Raw genomic sequence first — 19,744 nt, 5'->3', positions numbered from 1 at the left:
TTGCACGAAAAATCTCAACCCCTTCCATGAATGTTCCAGACCGATTCCAGAGCCGGTTACTATGCGGCGGACTCTTATCAGTAGTGAAGCGGTGAAGCTTTGCACCGTGACAATGAGAGCCACTGACAGGACACTCTGCATTTACCGCCTGTTTGGTTGCTTTGTGTCAGACCACATTGATATTCACAGGCGTGTGTGTATATTAGTGTTTGTGTGTTTGTGTAAGTGTCTGTTGACTCGGTGAGAGCCACGGCTCCTAATTGTCCAGGAGTGTGTCTGTTTATCCAGCACCGATCAGTCAGATGCTGGCAGATAGGAAGAGCCTAATCTGGCCGCGTGCTTAGCGTCAGCTCTCATTTAATGGGCCCCTCTCAAGCATTTGAGCCCATCAGCCTAACCAACGTTCAGCCATTCTCGAGGCACAAAAATGATTTTAAAGGAATTGCTTGGCATTTTTCAAGCCAGCTGCTAGTGTGTTTTTACAATTATCCATCCAGTTTCTTGTATTATGTGTTGCAAGAATTACTGTACAAGCAATTCATTTGGGACAAATCAAAAATCCATGTTAACCCCAAAAGACACTCCACAGATCAACCAAGCTAACATGATGCTAATCAAACTCATTATATTGATTTTACAGCATTTAAAGACGTGTGTATCTATTGCTGGTATCTGTCTGTTGCTATCCTTCATCTCTATACACTGGGGCAGGTGGCACAAAGATTGGCTTTGATTGTGGCTCACATCTTACAAATAAATACAGTATGTAGACATCTACGTAAGTTCATCAGTTGCTCAAAGCTGTTGAAGGACCAATTTATTTGTCTGGATATATTAAGTATATCACAAGACCAGCCTCACTTACCTTAACCCCCATAATACAGCGAGTACAGTTACTTTGTATAAATACTGAAGTGCTGCAGAATATTATGTATAAAAAGTAACATGAGACATTGTGAACTATTCATTTAAGACACTGCAGTACCTTGTAGATGGAAGTGCTCATAAAATTGGTTTTGTGTGCTTCTTTTCAGGCATAATTTATGAGTGTGTGTGTGTGTGTGTGTGTGTGTGTGTGTGTGTGTGTGTGTGTGTTTACCCTCAGGATTTATTGACTGTGAGAAACCGCTACTGTGGTTTAATGATATGAGTGTGTCTGTGCTTGAACTCCATTCACCTCGAACTAAAGCCCTTTGTGTCTTTATTAGGATGAGGTTTAGGATAAGTGACTGCCATGGTGTCAAGTAATGCTCAAATAATGTGTGTGCATGTGTGCGTGTGTGTGCATGAATATTTACTCAGTGCCATCACCCTGGACAACACGCTGGTCATCCTGTCCACTGTGGCACCTGATGCGGGACGGTACTACGCCCAGGCAGTCAATGACAAGAATGGGGAGAACAAAACCAGTCAGCCCATCACACTCACAGTGGAGAGTAAGTACACATGCGTGTGCACGTGCATCGGCACGCATTCAGGCAACAGGCTTCCTCGTCCACACAGCGAAACACACACACATCACTAGCAGATTGTTTGTGTCATCAGCAGATTGCATTAACAGGTTGTTGCGATTAAAAAAAAAAAGTCTTACTCCTCATTATTTTTCAGCTCAACACACATATTCATTCAGCACAGCGGCCTCACAACAGGTGGCTCAGCCAAAGACAATAGAAACAGACAAAGCGCCCTCTACTGGCTTGTCCTCTCATAATATCACTCCTTTCTGCCGTTTCTTCTTCTCCCTCTCTCTCTCCAGCAGACGTAATCATACTCATTACCTGCAATAGTTGTCCCTTGTTCTGCAGTCCTCCGATAACCTCTGGCTCTGGCAGTGAGTTACAGTCATGAGGTGTGTGTTAAGTAGAGCTCCAGCATCGCTTCTCCGACTGGTTGGATGTACAGGCCCATAAAGTGGACCTTCAGTTTAACCGCTCCTCACAAAAAAAGCAGATTTATGAAAATGACACGGAGCAAACGGGGAATGATTAAACACGCTTGAGCACGCACATCAGATTAGAAGGTCCGCTTCACTTATATATGTTCACAACTTCAAATACATTTTGGCATTGCTCAAACAAGCATGGTTACTTGTAATATCATTAGTGTTTAGCTGAACCTGATGCTACCCCATCCTCCCACCTATTTTCACCTTCTTTCATCTGAACAAAGTCACTGAAATGCTCCCACCTGCTGATACTTACTTTCATCTAGATAAAATCAGTCTTTCTCACCACCAGACACTTTAAGGAGCCACTAAATGTAACTGGCTCTTGAAGATGATATTTGTGATAGTATTTTATGCCACATATAATACAGCCTTTGATAAAAGATATCACAGAGTCCTTTGTGATTTACATTATTTATCTAACGGGGGTTTTGACTATAATATCAGAATTTTAACCTTCTCCCATGCAGAGCTGCACATTTTTAATATCAGCTTCTCGCTCGCTCCGGCATCTGCTCATCATATTGTTAATACAGTGTTTACAATTCAGTGTTCAATACGCATGACACAGCAATCTGTGGGGACCAGATATCACTGAATATCACTGAATCTGACCTTGCGGATCACACAACCGTAGTTTGCATCTGAAAGTCAATAAGGTTTATTCAGCTGCATTTGTTCATAATATTTAGCAATTCTGTGGAGAAAAGGCAAAAATATGCAGTAGAGGGAGCGTGTTGTTCCTAAGGGAGCATACAAATGAGACAGAGCTGAGTCTAATAGTCGAAAGCAAACTGACATTGGCTAATACTGAAAGTGGGCAGATGTTTCGCTTTTTGTTTTCTTCTTCAGACTGTGAATTTCACTACAGCTGACTTGGGTCTTCAATTGTCTTTGGACACAGACAGGTGTAAACAATATGGTGACATTAGTAGCAAGAATTTGCTATGCAGGTCACCATGTTGTTTACTTTTCCCATTTAATTAGAAGATTACACACTTGAGGTATTCTCAACACTGAGAGTTTATGAACTGCAATACATTAATTAGTCTCTGCCAAGGAACCAATCATGTCTTCTGGAAAATATAATATGTTATTTGACTAATGGGTTCACAGTTTTCATTGTGTCATTAGCAAACATAGACAACATTCTCAGCCAACTTTTAAGGAATTTAACTTAAAGTAACAAACGTGTTTATTTTGTATATTTACACAAATCTGAAGCACATTCGTTGAACCTTTTGATGGATATTTAAGTGTAAAGCACTACATTTCAGCTTCAACACGACAATTACAATCTGTGAATCATGCATGAATTATATATTATTATTAATATTGACTACATGATGATCTATTTACTTCAATCAATACATCAATCATTTGCCTCCAAATATTTTCTTTTGAATATAACAAATTTAGCTGTTATTTGTTAGTTTCTATACTGCTGGCTATTAAACCAAATTAGTTTTTTGTCCAGCAAACATCATGACCCTGCATTGCAGGGTCAGGGTGCACCACTCACCTGTTTTATACACTCCATGCTGCCTACGGATTATCTTTTCAATGTGTGTTTAGGTATGCTTTTGAGGTCATTTCAAACGTCTTCATTTTGAAATGTTGTATGAGCATTCTTTTGAATGTGAAAGCAAAATGTCAACAGCAGCTAATTTGACTTTGTTCTTCTTTTCCTTCCAACTGCTTGTGCTTGAAGCTGTACAATCATAGTTGACAGTATCTGGATCAGCTAAAATCACTACTTTTAAGCACTGTTAGCATCGTATTGTAAACAGTTCTAGTCAAAGCTGTGCTTTACATTCATTTTAAAATGTAAAGCTCAGCTTCACAGTATGTGGCATGAACAATAATTGATGCTATGGGAGCCCCATAATGTAAATTCACATGGTAAATTGTACTAAACTGGGCTTTTAAAAAACTGTACAGCTGGAGAGTTAAACGAAGCAATCAAATGAGAAGCAGAACCAAACAGCATTAACCCATCAGGCAGCGTTTGTAGAGGAAGCTTTGTCATTACGCTGCTGAGATTCCACATAAATAGATCTTGAACAGGTGTGATTTACACCGAGGTGGCACAAAATAACAATAATGATAATAAAAAGTTGATTAGGGGCCCTATTAACCTGGGGTAGCCCTGAAAAACACTTGCCGCGCGGACGCACATGGGCAAACACAAATACGCGTGCACGCAGTACACACACCATAAATATGCTGTAAACGTGCAATCACTCAAACACATACAAGCGAGCGCAAAGGCCCGTAGCCGTACTCTGGGGAGGTGAGGGAAAATGAGATCAGATTCAGAGAGAGATCACTGATTGAGGGCAGTGAATCGATGGTTGGCTGGAGGCTCCGTGAAACCTGTGAGTGATGGTGCTGCATTTAATCGCCTTTTGTGTTTGTCTCAATTATGCTACATAATGGCTTCTAACACCTGGGCTAACACGGTGCTCAGGAAATGCTGTGTGCACTAGAAAAAGGATCTAAAGTAAAGACAGGGGTGTTAATAGTTGGCGACAGCATGCTGGCTACCTGCTGGTGATAGTGACAGACAGTCGGTTTCTATGTAAGGATCTAGCTGCGCTCAGTTGGCTATATCAGACAAATGCAGGTTTAATCTGAGGTCTGCATATGGTTTATAGATTTTTTTTTCACTTTTTTTCTATCTGCTTCTATGTGTTTTTGTGTGCGCGATAGATGTGGGAGGACCCGCAGACCCCATCGCCCCCTCTATCATCATCCCCCCCAAGAACACCAGTGTAACCGTGGGGAGAAACGAAGCTATCATGGAGTGTGTTGCTAATGCAAGGTACATTTTAACACAGACACACATGGCTAAAAAGGGAAAGACAAATATATGTACACACAGATAGACCGGCACACATTATCAAAACACCTTCTTTCACCCCCACATCTGATATTTTATAATTCAAATGAAACTTGAAACCTTTTGTTTGAACATAATAGAATAGCATTTTGTACGTCTCTCATTTTGTACCTCTCCGTTCTTCTCTTTGATTCAAGGCTTCACTCTGTTCCCCCTATCTCATGCAATCTCAGTCCTGAATTCTGACTATTATCTCCAATTCAAAGACTTAATCAGAATGACAGATGCATCCCATTGCTCCATCAATGCTCTGTAACCTTGAAACAGAATATAAATCTGTATTAAAAACCCAAACTGCGCTCCTTATCTCTTGCTCTCTTCTTTTTTTTCCCCTACTTTTCATCTTTTTCTCTTCCAGACCCCTCGTCAAAATGAGTATTACTTGGAGGAAAGACGGGGTAGTGGTCAATACAGGGATCCGAGATTTTGGCCGTAGATTGGTCATCAGTTTGCCTGCAGTCAGTGATAGCGGCTACTATGAGTGTGAGGCGTCCCTCCGCAGTAGCAGCGTCCCCTCAGTCACTTCTGGGGCCTTCCTGCATGTTCTAGGTAAATAAAGCTTACATTTTAAACTTGCACAGATCAGCTGAGCCTATACTATCCAAATATTGCATCAGCATGCTAACCCCCATGTTGAGAGAACATTTTGTTGCCATTTTATACTTCAGTAATTGAGTTGATGCTGTTATCTAGAGGATTGCAAATGCTAGCTCACCAGAGAAGGGTCAAGATAAAAAAGCACAGATGATTTGTGAGTCCTTCTTAAAGGCTTTAATGCTGCAATGTTTTCTTATTTTTTTTCTTTGAAACAGAATATCCTCTGTTAGTAAAAGAGCCGCCAACTCACATCAGTGCAGAGATGGAGAAGGTGGTGGATATCCCCTGTCAGGCACGAGGTCAGACCGTGGTGTTTGTTTTACTGTGTGCTATTGCATGTGGCAAAGAAAGTATAAAAAAAAAAAAAAAACTGAAAAAAAAAAAAAAAGGGTCACAGTGATGAGGGAAAAAATTAATCCTCTCCTTCCTCTGCAGGCACGCCGCAGCCAGACATAGTGTGGTATAAAGATGCAGTGCCCATCAGCCCGGTAAAGATCCCCAGGTACAGGGTGTTGGTAGGAGGCAGTCTACAGATCAACGGTCTCCTGCCAGATGACACAGGGATGTTTCAGTGCTTTGCCCGCAATCTCGCAGGAGAGATCCAGACGAACACCTACCTAGCTGTTACTAGTATGTCCCCTTGAAAATATTTCAAAGCTATCTGCACGACTGCTGCTTAATTCTGCTCATCTTTCCCTCTCTGCTCCCTCCCTTTTTTTATTCTTAAATCCGCTCCTCTGTTCTCGTCTCTAATCCTCTTTTCTCCCTCTCTCTGTCTTGCCTCCTACACCCATCTATCTATATATCTCTTCACATTGACAGAATTGTCTACTTGGATGCTCGGGCAACTATTGGCTATGTTTGAGTCAGAGAACGTGCAGGAGAAGCAGAGAGATGGATGCGGCTTGTCAGATTCTCAGAGCTGTCCCTGAGAATGAGACCTGACAGCCGCCTCTTTTGTCAAGTCTATTAAGCTCTCAGCTGGCGTCCGCTTTATTAGGGAGAAAGCTGTTTATGTCTCTCATTATCACCTCTGTCTCACCAGATTTTGTCTGTGTCTCTTTTGTGTGTGTGGCTGACCCCTCCCCTGTCAGGTATTGCTCCCAACATCACCGCTGGCCCTTCTGACAGCGCCGTGATTGACAGCATGTCAGTCATTCTGCATTGTGAGACCTCAGGAGCCCCACGGCCAGCCATCACCTGGCAGAAAGGTGAGTGGGCTAACAGCATGGTGTTCTGAGTGTTCATTATACCGGACTTTACCTACTTGACAAAGTAGACGAGAGCTATGGAAATATGCATTTTCTCCAAACAAGCTTTACTTGTTTGCTTTTGCTGCACTGTTTTCCCTCCTGTTTGTTTTCCCTGACATTTCTCCAATACCCTAATCTCTCTTTCTCCCTGTTACCCCTTTTTGTCCGTCCTCCATCCCATACCATCAATCACTTCCACCCTTGCCTGCAGGTGAACGTGTCTTGGCCAGTGGCTCGGTCCAGCTGCCCAGGTTCACCCTGCTGGAGTCAGGCAGCCTGCTAATCAGTCCCTCTCACCTGTCTGACGCTGGTACCTACACCTGCATGGCCAGTAACTCCAGGGGCATCGATGAAGCTTCATCTGACCTAGTGGTCTGGGGTAAGCCGAACAGAAACTGAATAGTCTATGCACATCGCTCATATACCCCTGTGTCCTCATTTTCTACCTTGGACTTGTGGAAAATACACCAAACGAGTCTGAGTCCAAGCTAAACCTCTGCAGAATATAACAAAATAAAAAGAAGCATCCTTCTTCTTTTAATCCATGACTTATTTGCTTGTAGATGCAGTAAGCACCTGGTTGCTGAAGGTCATTGTCAGGATATTCTGAATATATAGTCTAATGACCCATGCGTGTACTAAATTTCTGTGCATAAATCCACATATCAGTCCTTGAAAGCCTACGGACTCCACCCGTTGGAAATACGGTGTGATTCACCCAGTTTTTAGACAGACATTGAGTGAAAGACGTCCAGTAAGCTCTGTTCAATCCGCTGTTCAAACACAGTCTCTCAATAACAAGCTCCGTGTGTGTTCGCAGCGCGTACCCGCATCACTAAACCACCACAAGACCAGAGTGTCATCAAAGGGACCAAGGCCGTTATGACCTGTGGTGTGACCCATGACCCAAGTGTCACCGTGAGGTATTGACGACGTTCACTTGCAATATCTCTTGGAATTTTGTCTAATTTCCTGTCATTTTTTAAATCACATACAATTGTTATAAATGTCAGACATCACATGCTTTTTTTTGCAGCTGCTTATTGACGACAACCGAGTTTAGAAAACAAGCTTGTATATTAATGTTGTACTTAATTAGTTTATGAAATCTGCAAGAGCTCTTGTAGTGTTTATTTACCCATAAGACCTCCTATGGGAAGATTTTGAAACTGTTAGAGTGTGATTGTGGAATTAGTCCATCACTTCTCCTCATTCTTCAGACAGTCTTGATCATGATAGAGTGTGTGCACATGCATCTGTCTCAGAGGGAGTGAAGTGATGTCTGTGGAGCCCAGTGATTAGAGTGCCTGTCACCTGTGGGCCCACGGCATTGATCAGATCGCGGGGTAAACAGATGAATATGTAAACAGAGTAATAACTTCAGACAGCGCCTTTAATTAAACGCAACACAGAGGAGATTAGCTGGAAAGCCTGAACAGTCGCAATTAATCAAAGGAGCTCCTGGAGTGTATATGTTTATATGAGTGTAAAGGGGGGGGGCATATGTGCAGTTGGGTATATGACAAGGAGTGGAATGCATGGAGGAGAGGTTCTGTACTGTATGTGTGACATAGAGAGATGGTTTTAAGATTCAAATTTCCCATCAGCCTCACAGGGCTTTTCATCGGTGTCAGCGCCTTCTGTGTTTTGCTGTATGAACTGATGCAAAACAAACGGATTTACTGTCACAACACTCAGATACAGAGTGTTACAGTGTGAGTGTGAGTGTGTGTGTGTGAACTGGTGTGTGTGTGTGTGTGTGTGTGTGTGTGTGTGTGTGTGTGTGTGTGTGTGTGTGTGTGTGTGTGTGTGTGAACTACTCTTACATACGTATGAACATACCTCCAGGCACGTGTGGGAGAAGAGTGGCTCTGTGATTGACGTTAGCACGTCCCCCCGCCTGCGCCTGGAACCCGACGGGACCCTGCACATCTCCCAGACGTGGTCGGGTGACATCGGAACATACACCTGCAGGGTGACCTCAGTGGGTGGCAATGACTCCCGCAATGCCCACCTCAGAGTCAGGTCTGCATATTTGCCTTTTGTCTCCCTTGTGTTATCTTGCCATTTGTATTTTTTTTTTTTCTCATATTTATGTCTGACCGGGACATGATGGATGGATGTTTTCCCCACTGTCGTGTTTTATTGCTGCTCTTCTCTCTAATCCATCAAATCCTCTAATATTTACAATGCAAGGCTCTCAGCTTGGCTGTTTAATGCTGTTATTTGCTGCCTCTCTTGTCTGATTCTATTTCTCTTTATCACTTTGTCTCTCTCTCACACACACATACACACACACACACATACAAACAGGCAACTGCCCCATGCTCCAGAAAACCCAATAGCAGTTCTTGGTACCACAGAGAAAAGGGCCATCAACCTCACATGGGCCCAGGCCTTTGACGGCAACAGCCCCCTGATCCGCTACATCCTGGAGGTCTCAGAAAACAGTGAGTAGTTCAGATGCAGTTATTGTTTTGTGTCATTATAAAGCTATATTTTTACTTCATACACTCATTTGCTACCCATCTTATTGTATTATATTTCCATTCTGTCCCTAAAATTGGCAGCTGCATCCTCTCTTAGCCTCTGCAATCAGTATAATTCAATTACCTCACCTGTATGCTTTTTTTGCGAATGATCAAGGGAACCAAATTTTGTTGATGCCCAATGCTCTTGTCTTCCTCCCGCTTGACAAAATCAAAGAAATGGAAATGCTCTCACCCATAGAGTAAATTGTTCAGCCATTTTGTCATTGAAGCTCAGGCTCACTGAGAAGATGACAACTCATTAAGGGGAAAATGAATCCGAGGATGCAGATGGGATCTGTTTTTTGGATAATTGAATTTCAATCTGATATTTAGAGGGAGTGTATACAAAATAAATGACTTGCTTTTTATCAGTAGCTGCAATATTATTACTGAAAATGACACAACGGTGTGCCATTATAGTCAGGAATAACACTGAATTTAAAGTGCTGAAGAGATTTTTCTCAAGAATGTTCTCCCAAGGTCATTTACCATTCACTCGCTATTGCTCACAGCTCTGTCTATGTGTGCATCTTCTCCACCTCAGATGCCCCTTGGACGGTGCTTCTGGCCAATATTGAACCAGAGTCTACTGGGGTCACTGTTGGTGGCCTCATCCCAGCGCGCTCGTACCAGTTCCGCCTGTGTGCCGTCAACGACGTGGGCAGGGGCCAGTTCAGCAAAGAGACTGACCGGTAGGTACTGAGCTTAGCTGTTCTGCATCTACTGAATATTAAAGATGCTGCTGACATTCTGCGTAACTTAATGTGTACGCTGGTGAGAACAGCGTTTGCACCACAGATCTGGAACGACCCGTTGTTCTCTTGGTCTTTGCAGTTCAATAGAAATGATTATTTCTTGTAACTCCACTTTTTGGTCTTCACTCTGTGGGAGTGCCAGCTTCGAGATGGGCCTTTTCGAGATAAAAAACTGTGAATGAGCTGAAATTGCGCTTTGTGAAGCCTTGATGGGTGCGCTGACCCAGCTTCATCTCTCTCCCTCCTATTAACGTTCTTTGCCGTTCTGCATAGTAAATTACAGAGAGGCTTGAAAGAGGCAGAGCTTCACACAGACTCAAATCTCAAGTGAATTCTCTGGACTAGCAAGACGAAATGGTCATCATCGTACAAGCATCCTCCCCCCACACACACACACACACACACACAGACACACATTCATAGCTCATCACGATTCACCTATATACACCCCTTTCTGACCTCGTCCGCATCAGCACAACCCATGTGCTGCTTTTATACCTGCAGCAAGGAACTCCCTGAAAAGCCATCACTACCCATCACACATTTTTTGCACCACACACTCATTCACAGAGCTGAGTTCTTGTGTGGAGGTAACCAGACAAGAGTGCACCACAGGAGGGTGACTGAGCGTCAGTGATAGTGCGGGGCTTTTCTGAGGCATCTCTCGGGCACAACTCTTTGATCCTAAACACTCTGCTTCATCTCCTCCAGAGCAGTGCTCCGGTGCACTGGGAAGAAATCAAGATGTCATCTTAAATTGGCTTAAGGGAAAAGTCTGCCTGGATCTCTCATTCTTGTTCTTTTATATCTTTCTCTCACACTGGCTCTCTATTGTGCTGCTCCATTTTCACCCTGGCCTCTTTGATCCTTGTCATGCCATAGCAAGATGTCCCTCTGCGGAGAGTATTATAGAGAATATGTTTTGGACAAAGACACAGCCACACTTATCCCAACTTTCCTTTATGGTGCTCTAAAAAGAAAATACAAAAAGCGGGCTTTATTATGATTTGATGTCTATGATGAAATGGGATAGAAATATGCAGAAACTCGTGATAATTAATGCATGGTTTCACTCTTTGGCTCTTCTTTCACCTCTCTTTTCCTTTTTCTTTCTTTGCTGCTGCAGACTAACTCTCCCTGAAGAGCCTCCCAGCGCCCCCCCTCAGACGGTTATCGCAAGTGGCCGCACCAATCAGTCGATCATGATCCAATGGCAGCCACCCCCGGAGAGTCATCAGAATGGGCCACTCCAGGGCTACATCATCAGGTAAGAAGACCACGACAGCCTGCATTTTTCCTTTCCAAGGATAGGTGCCTGTCAGGGCCAATGCCATTCAAATATGATAATAACTGTTATGTCAGCTCCTTTTCTTTCTCTCCATTTCGCTTCATTTTCGCTCACCGCAGCAATGGAATAATTGGTGCCAATTAAAAACCTTCCCCACCATTTATCTGTTGTCACCTCACTTTTTGTAACCATTTCAATTCTGTTCTGCATGTCTTCTACCCCATTAACACTATCACTTCCAAGAACCTGTGTTCTGATATATTTATGGCTTGTCTGTATGTCTGTCTCTCCCTCCTCCCCCTGTCTATCGATTACTCCCTCTGCTGCCAGGTACTGTCTGTCAGGGCTTCCAGTGGATTGTCAGATGAAAAACATCACCAACCCAGACCAGACCAGTCTACTCCTGGAGGACCTCATCATCTGGACCAACTATGAGATCGAGGTGGCAGCCTATAATGGAGCGGGCCGGGGCACGTACAGCCATAAAGTTACTGAATGGACACTGCAAGGGGGTGAGGGAAACACACAGGCTTTATGTCATATGCTGTATATGCCCAAGTCATCCAAGTACCAGAGGCTTTATTTCGTTCTACAAACAACCCTCATCATGTTAGTCTCCTGGCTAGTGTTAAGCCAGAAGACTAACATTTGCCTTTGAACAATCAAATTAAGAGCAGTAACAGCCATGTCTTCTGCACTGCAGACTTTTTTTAAAATCCTTTGCAAACCTTGAAAAGGTGATTCACACCCGTTGATAAGAAGACTACAGCAGTTTTCCTTACTCCTGTCTCAATCAGCAGTCAGCACTTAGTACAGACTGTAGCAGCGAGGCTTTTAAAGGAACGTAAAAGACATGGCCATGTAAGTGCTATTTGCCTCTCAGCACTGGCTTTTCTTGTCTGTTTTATGTTGTTAATTTCTCACTAAGTGCTGCAGTATTGTTGAACAAATTGTGTGCAGACATGAGCCGATAGCTTCATCAGAGCATTTCTTGAAATTCAAGCCAAGCTTTGGTTTAGATCACTTTCATCTTGAAGACTTTTATAGTATCAACTATTTTGGGATGGTTTTAAAAAAGAAAAATGTTCATATTGACCACCGGCTGGCCTCTCCGAGCACACATTTAATTGAGTCTGCACATAGATTACCAGGTGAGGTTGTGCGTCAGACTTACCGAGATACCTTTCGATGTTGCCAAAGGAAGCTTCTTTGGTCGACTTCTTTTCTCATTCTACATGCTGAGTAGTATAATTAGAACACACATAGTGAACTTTCCTCGGTGTCATACAGCTACATATTTCTGTTACGCCCAGTGATTCTTGCACCTTATGTTCCTTGCCTCCCCTGTCTATTCAAAATCTTCAGAGGATGAGGATTCAGTCACATTTGCCACTGTAAACTTGAACCAAGCCAAATCTAAGATTATTTTCTGCACCAAATCTTAGACTTTTTTGTCTAGAAATATAGCCAAAGTAGGCTATAGCTAATGCATCAGTGTGTTGAAAGGTTAATCCATGTTTTAATTTCAAGAAAATTGGAATAATGCTCTCTTTACTGGCTTTCCTAAAAAGTCAATGCATAGATTACAAAATTGAAGCTGCTGCCATAGACTTTAACCAACACTAGAAAGAGGATATCGCTCTTGGTTTAGATATGCGGCGCTGGCTTCTAGTTTGAGTTTTAAATTCCTTTAACTTGTATATAAAGCTTTGAAAGGCTTAACACAATCACATATCTCTAAATCCCTGTCATGTTAAATCCACTCCATGGACAGAGATCCTCTACACCACACTCACTAAATATTCTCAAGAGCACTCATAAGAAAATTGGGAGTGTTTCCATTTCCTATATTCTGTTCCATTCCCCAGATGCATTTATTAGAGAGGGTGAATCAGCAGATATTTTGATTTCATTAGGTTTTACAAGTGTTTGTGATGTTGTATATCCGTCTGTTACACTGGATTCAAATTTAAGTTGAATTATTTGTATAGCTTTTTGTCATGGGCATGTCTAAAAAACCTCACAGAGATGAGAAAAGTTGACAGGTAAGCAGTTGCATAAAGTATTTATCATACTTACCTGAACGCAGCGGGTCTCAACGCCAGACTTATTCTCTCTGTCCAAATTATATTTGTCTCTTTTACAGTCATTGCTTTGTTTTGCTTTCTCTGGTCTTTTCTCTCTCTTTAATCTTTAAATTCATATTAATTCTGCTGTTTAAAAGTATCTATTGTTTTCTCAAGTGCATTTATATTATGAAAGCTTGGCAGGTATGTGTGTTTGTTTGAGGATGTAAAAAAACAGCTTCTATTTATGTCAGTTTCTTTTTGCTGGATGATTAAAGCATAGTTCAGATGCTTCAGAAATGATGGAATCTACCTGGCAAGCATTATTCTTAAAATCTTGGAAACTTCTGCATAATTTAAGTGATGCCTGATCAATCAACAAATTAATGAGCTGGTCTGGTTCACCTGCAAATACACAAATGCACTGCATTTGAAAAGAAACATTAATTGTTTAATTAGCAAAACTTTGCAACCTGTTTTTTTTAATTGTATTTATATGTCTCTCTCCCTGCTAAAAATAAATATAAATTTCATCATCCAAGTAACTGTCAGTGAAAAACGACAGTGAACAAGGCACTCATGTTGTTTAGCTCAGCTCTCATTAATGGGATGTTTCCGTCACTCACTCCAATAAAGGCTCAAGAGCAGATCATGATGTGCATTTAAATACGTTCAAAGGGAATTGACGATAGCGTGGGGATATGAGGACCAATACTGGCCAATCAGCTTCATTAATGTGTGACTCCCCAACTGTTTTTCGGTGTTACATCAGAATCGCATTCTCATTTCAAACAAACTGCTGCAGGGTTCACCTGGAAGCCGCCTGAGGCAACCGCTCTCACACCCGGTTTGATTGGCATGTTCTTTCCTCCCCAAATGAGCCCAAATAAAAAAAAAAGCTTCAGCCTGATTCTCACGGTCTAAACGAGGCTCATCTGAAAGTGCCTCTTGTACATTTTTACGTTTTTTTCTTCTCATCACTATTCTCCTTTTTTCTCCCTCTATTTTTTTCTATCTCTCCCCCTCTCTGTCTCTCCGTTTTTTCTCCCTCCTTTGGATCAGTGCCCACTGTGCCACCAGGAAATGTACAAGCCGAGGCTGTCAACTCCACCACGGTGCGTTTTACCTGGAGTGCCCCGAGTCCTCAGTTTATCAATGGAATCAACCAGGGATATAAGGTGAGCAGCCCCTTTCTGTCAACTGGTGCACTCTAGTGGTCGGAGCTAGAGGAGGACTCTGAAGGCAAAATCTCATCACGTAGTCTGAAAGCCAAATCTTATTAATGATTCATGAATTTACCAAATGAGAACCGTTTTGATTAGACTTTTTACCTTAATAATCTCAGTACGCCTAAAGGCGTTAACACCCAGTCCCTTATCACATCATTTCCAGCTGTTGGCGTGGGAACTCAATCGTGCAAACGAGGTCACTGTGATGACGGTGCGTCCCAACTTCCAGGACAGTGTTCATGTCGGTTACATCTCTGGCCTGAAAAAGTTCACAGAATACTACTCATCTGTATTGTGCTTCACTACCCCTGGAGATGGCCCACGCAGCCCGCCTCAGCGGTTACGCACCCATGAGGACAGTAAGTTTTCCCATTCAAGATATTATATAGTATTTGCACATCATTACATGTCAGGCTGTTGTTCAGTCCATTTACTGCCTGTTTTATTTTTTTTTTACAGCCCCTGGTGCTGTGGGACACCTGAGCTTCACTGATATCTTGGACACCTCACTAAAAGTCAGCTGGAAGGAGCCACAAGAGAAAAACGGTGTTCTCACAGGTAACCATTAAAGATAATTATGTAACGTTAACATGTCTCTGCTTCTGTCTCTGAGGCACCATTCAGAGGTTACTGTGAACACTAATATTTGGAATTTGCCTCTTCCTCCAGGCTATCGCATCTCCTGGGAGGAGTTCAACAGGACCAATACTCGAGTCACCCATTATTTGCCCAACCTTACTCAGGAGTACAAAGTGACAGGGCTCACTGCCCTCACCACTTACACCATCCAGGTAGCAGCTATGACTGCCAAGGGCCAGGGCCAGCTCTCTGCCTCCACTATTTCTTCTGGTGTACCACCAGGTGAGTGTTCAAATGTACAGATTAACTATTTGACTTAAAAGCTAGGGTTGGTAATCTTCAAAATGTTTTTTTTGCTGTATTTGTTGTTGAAATGTCAAATGAAAAACAAATGCTCTGACAAAAAAGAAGAAGTAAAAAAAACATAATTTCATTCAGGCCGAAGGGACGGGCTGTGAGGCTTGCTGTCAAGTGTCAAACTCCGGGGCTGACAAATGAAGCCAAAGTGGAAGTGCCAAAAACTGCAGTTCCTCAAATGGCCACTTGATGCTGGCATCAGAAGCGAGTCAATCCCTTTAGACCCCCATGTTAAAATGCCCAACTTTACAGCACAAATTAACAGGTTTAAAGCCAAGTGCTAAAAACCATTTTGGTCTCTGTAGATAATATCCTCGTTCATTACAACTGTACGGGCGGTGAACTCAACCGTAGCAACTTTGGGTGCCATCTCAGGTCGCTAGTCACTTGGGCCTTCCTCAGCTCGACCAACGATCCACATCTTTGCCTATTTTTGATTAGCCAGTGTCCTCACTGCCAAGCCAGAGCCCATGGATGTACAAAGAGAATTGGATACAGTGTTGGATACAGAGGCGGCGCCCCATTCATGAAAGTTGCTCAGTGTCTCATGAAAAATGAGGACCCTTCCGCATCCATTGGGCCCAAAGAGCAAGCACACTAGCATTTCCTTTAACTCAGCCTTCTAGACCTCGGTCCAGCATCGTTCTCTGGCTCACTCACATGAACGGAGGAAGGAAAATGATTTTGGATTTGGCTATCAGTGCATTTTAAGTTTTAGGATCTAATGATTTAAATGAGCGCTTTTCAAGTGTTCGTACTGGGAAGTTAATTTACCAAAAAAACTTGACGGACCAGGAAATTGTAATTTCACCTATTGGCCACTTTGCAACATTTCTTCAAAGCCTGGTGCTCTTCCTGGGGGCTTGCCGAAGCCACTCACCTTGAGCTTCATACCAGCTCTTAAAAGACCTATGAGCGACGTCACGGAGACTACTTTTATATTGTATACAGTCTGTAGTAGCCAACTTGGCGACTTTTTCGCTAGATTAAGTGAATTTTGGAGCTACTGCTGCTAGCTACTTTCATTGGAAAAGAGTTTTTCAGTTGGATAATATTTTTAAATCTAGGGTACTCTTGCTAGTTCCTCAATATTACCAACCCTAGCTTTAAGTAGAATTTATAAGTACTTCAAGTCTCCACTGAAAAGACTACAACCACGTACTATGACTCAACAGATTTCTACACAGCTATCTCTAAAAGCAGTGATTTGTGAAATTTATTTTATTCTGTCTTTCCTCCATTCCCTTCAACAGAGTTGCCCGGTCCTCCAACCAATTTAGCCATCTCCAACATCGGCCCTCGCTCTGTCACCCTGCAGTTCAAACCTGGTTATGATGGCAAGACATCCATTTCCCGTTGGCACGTTGAAGCCCAGGTAAGATGCTTCATATCTATTTCAACATAATGACTGCAGTCTGGGTTTTTCTTTTTACAAGTTGTTTGATCTTAATGATATCTTGATGTCTTATTATCGGTGCACAGGTTTAACACTACCAGTTGATTTTTTTTTTTTTTGTTTGTTCTGCTGCTGACATCACCTCATTCTCTCTGTGCATTTCAGATTGGCATAATAGGCGAAAACGAAGAGTGGCTGGTGGTTCATCAGCTGGCTAATGAACCTGATGCTAGATCACTGGAGGTCCTGGACTTGAACCCCTATACCTTCTACAGGTAAGCACACACTAACACATTCATGTAAACAGGTGCTGTATATGAAATAAAGGCAACATCTTGCACAACCGTCAAAAAAATGTGAAAATGTTGCAAAGTGAAAAATCGGCTAAAATAATACATTTGTCACTGGTTATCCTGAATAATGACGAATACATTTACTGTCATCCAGAATAGTGTTGAATTATTTTCTTTATTTCTCTTCTCATAAGTAGATCTTCTGCTCTGCTACTACAATGACCTAGTTTCCTTTTGGGTATCATTAAAATTCTATCCAATCTAATGTTAAATAATCTAATGTAATCCTGTCTCATATTACCAGCATATCTTGACTAAACACCCATTTTTAGATGATTTATCCACCATCAGCTGGTTTATCTTTGCCCCAGGTTCAGAATGCGTCAGGTAAACATTGTGGGTACCAGTCCTCCCAGTCAGCCCTCCAGAAAGATTGAAACCCTGCAGGCCCCTCCAGACATCTCCCCCGCCAACGTCACACTGCGCACAGCCAGTGAGACCAGCCTGTGGCTTCGCTGGGTGGTAAGTTTTTTTTTTTTCTCATTGGTGGAAAATCATGTTAGGGCTGAATTGGCAAAATGCCCTTGGGGTATTACTTGGATACAACATTGATAAGATAAGCTTTGTCAAATCAGATTTAGGCAATTTCACTTTGCCCATCCAAATCACAAACATCATTTTTCATATATTAAAAAGTTTTACATTAAATGATGACTTTCTCTATGACAGTTGGCTTCAACTCAACTGACTCACAAGCATCTCTCTTGTCACAAAACTTTCATTTACAATTTGGCACAGTTCATTGCGTCTTCATTGTGTACTTTTTTGTTTTTTTGTTCATTAAATGTTGCCTCTTCCTTCTTCTATAAATGTGTTCTTGCACTCTGCACGCACTCCGTCCTTGATTATTGCTGCTTCCTGCGTCAGCACTTGGCCAGTTTATTGTTTGCTACATCTGTCCATTATCATCACTGTGCCAGCTCCTGAGCTCTGCCAGGCAGCGAGAGACAGAGGCGAGATACTGCTGCAGCTCCTGCAGGATTATAAAGAGTGCGTGTCATCTGGATTTAACAACATAGTGGTGTGATATGACTCCTCAAATGTTTGACAAAGCTCAATGGTTGCTACGTGTTTCAAAAGTATGTGTTAAACCGAAGTAAAACTTTGTCGAGGCTACATATATTTCAGTAATACTAGCACTTTGACAGATATACATTTTGTAGGTTGTATTTAGGCAGGTACTTTCACTTATCATGCTCAATCATCATGATATAGTACATACTAAAAACAGGACGGTCTAGTGGCTGAGTGACCACAAGAGTGTTTGCAAACACCCAGAAAACACACTTTAGCACAACAGTTATTTCGTTATTAATGAATCACTCAAAGTTGTACCTATGCCTTTCAAGAACTAAATTGCCTGTTATATGTTAGGATTATATTATTATTGATTTAACAGATAAATTTGCAATTAGTTTTTGGACAATGGAGTATTGCCACCACATTTTATTAAAACCACTTAGTATTAAGTGCTGAGAGGGCTTAGCTTCTCTTCCCATATTAACGCCTCTTAGCTGTTGTAAAGTCATTGTGAAGTACAGCCTCTACTGGCTTATTGCTTCATTCTGCACTCACTTATGATGTCATATTGATTTTGCTTGAACTGGGGGAATATAAACAAAAACAAAACCTCTCAGCCTCTTCCAGAGTGGGAGTACAATGGGAATCCAGATCTCGTCGGCTACCGGGTCCAATACTCTAAAGCCGGGTCTAAAGGAGGCGTTCTGTCCCATGTAATCATGGACCGACTGGAGAGGGAGTTCACTATCGAGGACCTGGAGGAGTGGACGGAATATGTAGTTAGAGTTCAGGCCATCAATGGTATCGGCTCTGGGCCTTGGAGCCAGCCAGTCCACGGCAGGACCAGGGAGTCTGGTGAGGAAGGAAATATGTGCATACACATGCCAAACACATACATGCAGGTGAAGTGTGCTGAGCTCCATCCTTTATTTCTTACTGTAGTACCCTCAAGCGGTCCCACCAACGTGTCGGCTTTCGCCACCACCTCCAGCAGCATCCTTGTGCGATGGGGGGAAGTCCCAGAGACTGACCGCAATGGACTCATCCTAGGGTACAAGGTCAGCAGTCTCTCAATGATCTCTATTTCAGAATAATATGTTCTAAGATAATCAATTAGTTGCAACATTGGAACAAAAGCATACTTAATTCCTCATCACCTGAAAAGTCATCCAACTATGTAACATTCCCTGTGTATTTCAGGTTGTGTATAAGGAGAAGGACTCAGACACAGCTCCCAACTTCTGGGCAGTGGAGGGCAACACCACCCACAGTGTCCAGCTGAGTGGTCTGGGCAAGTACGTCCTGTATGAGATCCAGGTCCTAGCCTTCACACGTATAGGAGATGGAAGGAGCAGCTCGCCGTCCATTTTAGAGAGGACCCTGGACGATGGTAAAGATATCCACCTCACCCACCTGTCATCTTGTTGTTATCTTTGAAATGTTTTAATTAAAGTAAAAAAAAATAGCTGCTGA

General features: G+C 42.4%; 1 protein-coding gene across 3 annotated transcripts in view; it reads left to right on the top strand.

Annotated features, from left to right (window-relative positions):
• The window catches only part of sdk2a (sidekick cell adhesion molecule 2a), a 78,587-nt gene that overhangs the window by 45,361 nt on the left and 13,482 nt on the right, over nt 1-19,744 (top strand). For all 3 annotated transcript variants that reach the window (XM_068718825.1, XM_068718824.1, XM_068718823.1), the window contains exons 5-27: nt 1,303-1,436; nt 4,658-4,769; nt 5,206-5,396; nt 5,660-5,743; nt 5,880-6,074; nt 6,539-6,655; nt 6,909-7,076; nt 7,518-7,620; nt 8,546-8,722; nt 9,011-9,147; nt 9,773-9,920; nt 11,110-11,250; nt 11,602-11,783; nt 14,400-14,515; nt 14,730-14,925; nt 15,026-15,124; nt 15,236-15,427; nt 16,756-16,877; nt 17,064-17,173; nt 17,563-17,713; nt 18,889-19,126; nt 19,214-19,329; nt 19,472-19,661. In XM_068718825.1, the coding sequence (XP_068574926.1) occupies nt 1,303-1,436; nt 4,658-4,769; nt 5,206-5,396; nt 5,660-5,743; nt 5,880-6,074; nt 6,539-6,655; nt 6,909-7,076; nt 7,518-7,620; nt 8,546-8,722; nt 9,011-9,147; nt 9,773-9,920; nt 11,110-11,250; nt 11,602-11,783; nt 14,400-14,515; nt 14,730-14,925; nt 15,026-15,124; nt 15,236-15,427; nt 16,756-16,877; nt 17,064-17,173; nt 17,563-17,713; nt 18,889-19,126; nt 19,214-19,329; nt 19,472-19,661 (3,419 nt within the window). The remainder of the gene's footprint in view (nt 1-1,302; nt 1,437-4,657; nt 4,770-5,205; nt 5,397-5,659; nt 5,744-5,879; nt 6,075-6,538; nt 6,656-6,908; nt 7,077-7,517; nt 7,621-8,545; nt 8,723-9,010; nt 9,148-9,772; nt 9,921-11,109; nt 11,251-11,601; nt 11,784-14,399; nt 14,516-14,729; nt 14,926-15,025; nt 15,125-15,235; nt 15,428-16,755; nt 16,878-17,063; nt 17,174-17,562; nt 17,714-18,888; nt 19,127-19,213; nt 19,330-19,471; nt 19,662-19,744) is intronic.

The sequence above is a fragment of the Cebidichthys violaceus genome, unplaced genomic scaffold (assembly GCF_023349555.1).
Source record: "Cebidichthys violaceus isolate CVI_PGR_0920_01 unplaced genomic scaffold, fCebVio1.0.p SCAF_23, whole genome shotgun sequence".
Taxonomy (NCBI): Eukaryota; Metazoa; Chordata; class Actinopteri; order Perciformes; family Stichaeidae; genus Cebidichthys; species Cebidichthys violaceus.
Note: the sequence above shows the minus strand (reverse complement) of the source record. Positions and strands in the feature narration are given on the sequence as shown.